Raw genomic sequence first — 3867 nt, forward strand, 5'->3', positions numbered from 1 at the left:
AAAGACACCCACCACATTGGGGGAGCAGTCCCCCAAGGACAAGACAGGCTCCAGATGCTCGTGCACACAGGAACACTGCCTTACGCACAGGAGTCCCAGAAGAAGGGGTGATTTCTTTCCCTACCCTAGTTACCCAGCTCTCGGCAGCTGGCTACACCACCAGGATCCAGCCAGGGCGTCCCCTCTCCTGGCCTGAGGGCCAGCTCCCCATCCTGAAAAACCTGTCTGCTCCCCCTACCCCTTTGAGGCTATAGGGCCCAAGGGGCAGGTTGGACTGGATTCCCCTCCAGCTCCTCCCACCCCCAGGACAAAATCAGCCATCCCAGGGGCAGGGCCTCACTTGCCTCAGGAACCCCAGCCTGCCAGCACCTGTTCTACCTCCCAGCCCAGCATGGCACCCCTGCTGCCCATCCAGACCTTGCCCTTGATCCTGATTCTGCTGGCTGTGCTGTCCCCAGGGACTGCAGGTCTCTTCCATCTCTGGCAGGGGTGGGAAGGGGGCTGGGGGCCTGGACAGGGAGCACTGTACCTTCCAGGGCTCTCAAAGAGAGGTCTGGACAGTTGGGAGTCAGGGCTGGTGATGGCAGTGACTGGGTATCAGACACTGGGCTCAGGGCACACTCTTGATCATCCTCCAGACCTAGGAGGCAGAGAGGTGTGGGCAAGAATCCCCCAAGGCTGCGGGGAGGGGTGAGGTTGGGCGCTGCCCGGCTCCTGGCATCCAGAATCTGGCTCTGGGGACCGCTTGGTGGAGAGTGCAGCTTCTGCAGCCCAAGCCTGCCACCTGGTGGTCATACCGGCACAGGCCTGGCTGTTCTGCCCAGGGCTCACAGAGTGGAAAGGGAGATGGCTCCAATGGGACAGGGCCAGATCTGTTGGCCAGGGGGGTTAATCCCCATTGGAGCTCCCTCCTGCCTCCCATCAGACTTCAACATCTCAAGCCTCTCTGGTCTGCTGTCCCCGGCGCTAACGGAGAGCCTGCTGGTTGCCTTGCCCCCCTGTCACCTCACAGGAGGCAATGCCACACTGACGGTCCGGAGAGCCAATGACAGCAAAGGTCTGCTACCCCTTCCTGCGACCCCTTCCTGCGACACCCCCTGTGCTCCTTTCCCCATTCATGCCTTCCTGTCCACCCCTCTCCTGGGGCACCCACACTCTAAAAGCTGCCCCTTCTCCTTGGGGCCTCCAGAAACTTGACCCAGCCTTCCCCTCCCCCCACTTCTGCCCAGTGGTGAAGTCCAGTTTTGTGGTGCCTCCGTGCCGTGGGCGCAGGGAACTAGTGAGTGTGGTGGACAGTGGTGCTGGCTTCACAGTCACTCGGCTCAGTGCATACCAGGTGACAAACCTCGTGCCAGGAACAAAATACTAGTAGGTACTGGGTCCAGCCTGGGGTGCCTAGGGAAGGGAGTGCAGGAAGAGAAGCTACTGTGGGGGAGATCTGGTGGGCATGGGGAGTGAGGGCACAGCAAAAGGGGGTGAAAGCTGGGCCTGTCATGGAGGAATGCAAACTGGGGAGACACAGCTGTGAGGGCAGATGGCCCAGGCTGCAGTCCCTCTTCCTGTAAGTCCCAGATACTCACTGAGGGTTCTCCACTCTCTCCCAAACCCACCACAAAAGCATTTCCTACCTAGTGAAGAAGGAAACAGCCACCGAGTCTAGCAGAGAGATCCCAATGTCCACACTCCCTCGTAAGTAACACTCCTGCCTCCCCTTCCCATCTCAGCGGCCACAAAAGCTTCCCTGACCATTCCTGCCTCATCCCCAGTCGGGATTGCCTGTGCTTCCCCGTGCGCCCTCAGGGCCCCTGCTTACCTCTATCCTAGAACGGAGCCTTCGGCATGGCTACTGCACACTCAGCTAAAGGTTCCTTGTGGGCAGGGACTGTGTTCTTAACCTTTCCTCAGCGGCTGACATAGGAGATGCTTCATAAATGTCTATGTGATGGGTGTTTGGATCCATCAGCTGGTTGGTTGGTTGGTTGGTTGGTTGGTTGGCTGGCTGGCTGGCTGTCTGGCTGGCTGGTTGGTTGGGCAGTCTGTTGGCTGGATGAGTGCGAAGCTGTGAGACTCAGGCAGGCTAGGGGCCTCTCCTGCCCACAGCGGCCTCTCCTCTCCCTCTTTTGACAGGAAGCAACATGGAATCCATTGGGCTGGGCATGGCCCACACAGGGGGCATGGTGGTCATCACAGTGCTGCTCTCCGTCGCCATGTTCCTGCTGGTGCTGGGCTTCATCATTGCCCTGGCACTGGGTGCCCGCAAGTGAGGAGTTCTGCCCGGAGCAGCGGCTTCTCCAGGAAGCCCAGGGCACCATCCAGCTCCCCATCCCACCTGCTCCTAGGCCCCAGGCCTGTGGCTCTCTTGGTGCCCTTGCCGCCTCTTCCTGCCCTCCTCTTCCCCAGAACCCTCTCCTCCCTCTGTCCCTCTCCTTGCCCCCAGTGCCTCACCTTCCAACACTCTGTTATTCCTTTCACCCCACTCCTGTCAGAGTTGCCTTTCCTCCCATTTTACCACTGTAAACACCCCCATAACAATTCCCCCATCCTTCAGCGAACTAAGTCCCTATAATAAAGGCTGAGGCTGCATCTGCCACGTGTGTTTTCCTTTAGTGGGCTTTACCTTGGCTCAAACCTGCAGGTGCTCCCGGTGTCCTCCCTGTCCCACAGCCTGGAGTTGCTTTTCCCGTGAAGCAGGCAGGGGTCAGATGAGATAAGAACCCAGGAGTCAGAGTTCTCAGAGACATACCAGGGCTGTGGGTTTGGCACCATCCACAGCACACAATGGGCCACCCAACCAGGGGTGTGGGTCAGGGCAGAAGCTGGGGCTGGTGCCATATGTTGAGGCCTGGAGGCCTGGGGGTGGGAGCAGGGGGCAGGCCAAGCAAGGGAAGTGCTGGGGAAAAGAGGAGAGGATATGTCTGGGAAAAGACAGGCCAGGTGCAGTGGCTCATGTCTGTAATCCCACCACTTTGGGAGGCCAAGGCAGTTGGATGACTTGAAGTCAGGAGTTTGAGACCAGCCTGGCCAACATGATGAAACCCTGTCTCTACTCAATATCCAAAAAAAAAAGAAAAAAAAAATAGCCAGGTGTTCTGGCAGGTGCACATCCCAGCTCTCATCCCGGTGGCTGAGGCATGAGAATCACTTGAACCTGGGAGGCAGAGGTTGCAGTGAGCCAAAATCACACCACTGCACTCCAGCCAGGGCGACAGAGTGAGACCCTGTCTCAAAAAATAAAAAGACAAAGATGAGCCCACCGGGCTGAGACCTGAGAACATTGGGTCATGGGGAGGGAAGAACAGGCTAAAAGGAACCCTGGTTGGAGGGGAAGCAGAGGAACCCTGGTTGGAGTAGGCCAAGAATGGAACAGCCTAGTACTGAGGGAAAAGGGCAGGAGTGGCCACCTTCCTTCACTTTTGTTCTCTGCAGTATATAATGTATTCTTTTTAAGGATCAGTGATCTTTGCATTGTACTCAAGGTAAAGACCTTCAGGGCCAGGCCTGATCCAACTGTTCCTCAGCTCTTACCAGGTTCCCTCTAATTTCCCAGGCTCTCCTCTTGCCTCAGGGCCTTTGCACAACTATTCCATATGCCCACACTGATCTTGGCACTCCCCGCCCCCAGCCACACCTCCATTCCAGTTTGCATAGTTAGCTTACTGTCCATTTTCTAGGGAAGCCTTTTCTGACCTCCATTTTCTGCTATTTGGTTGGGTTCCATTCTCTGTCTTTCACAGCATTACTATGGTTTATAACCATGTGTTTGTGTGATTATTTGGTTGTCTCTCCCATCAGACTGTAAGCAGTTGCTTTGCTCCCAAGGACCTTGCTCCACAGTGCCTAGGACACAGTAGGTACTCAATAAATGCT

General features: G+C 56.8%; 1 protein-coding gene across 2 annotated transcripts; it reads left to right on the top strand.

Annotated features, from left to right (window-relative positions):
- Positions 1-344: 344 nt before the first annotated feature.
- On the top strand, positions 345-2590 carry UPK2 (uroplakin 2). 2 transcript variants are annotated; one of them, XM_011926904.1, is made up of 5 exons: positions 345-467; positions 926-1057; positions 1230-1368; positions 1619-1689; positions 2128-2590. In XM_011926904.1, exons 1-5 carry the CDS (start codon positions 392-394, stop codon positions 2262-2264), a joined length of 555 nt encoding a protein of 184 aa, XP_011782294.1. In that variant the 5' UTR covers positions 345-391; the 3' UTR covers positions 2265-2590. The 2 variants fall into 2 exon arrangements, with proteins under 2 accessions (XP_011782294.1, XP_011782295.1); XM_011926905.1 differs by having other exon boundaries at positions 392-467; positions 1619-1693; positions 2132-2585.
- The last annotated feature ends 1277 nt before the right edge of the window (positions 2591-3867 follow it).

Source organism: Colobus angolensis, unplaced genomic scaffold (assembly GCF_000951035.1).
Source record: "Colobus angolensis palliatus isolate OR3802 unplaced genomic scaffold, Cang.pa_1.0 Scaffold7, whole genome shotgun sequence".
In the NCBI taxonomy this organism is placed as follows: Eukaryota; Metazoa; Chordata; class Mammalia; order Primates; family Cercopithecidae; genus Colobus; species Colobus angolensis.

What these genes read in the sequence shown, in the direction of transcription:
- UPK2 (XM_011926904.1), top strand. Translation starts at nt 392, where the DNA reads ATGGCACCCCTGCTGCCCATCCAGACCTTGCCCTTGATCCTGATTCTG. An exon ending in GTGCCAGGAACAAAATACTA is followed by an intron (nt 1,369 to 1,618) that starts GTAGGTACTGGG and finishes CCACCACAAAAG; the next exon opens with CATTTCCTACCTAGTGAAGA. An exon ending in CCCAATGTCCACACTCCCTC is followed by an intron (nt 1,690 to 2,127) that starts GTAAGTAACACT and finishes CTCTTTTGACAG; the next exon opens with GAAGCAACATGGAATCCATT.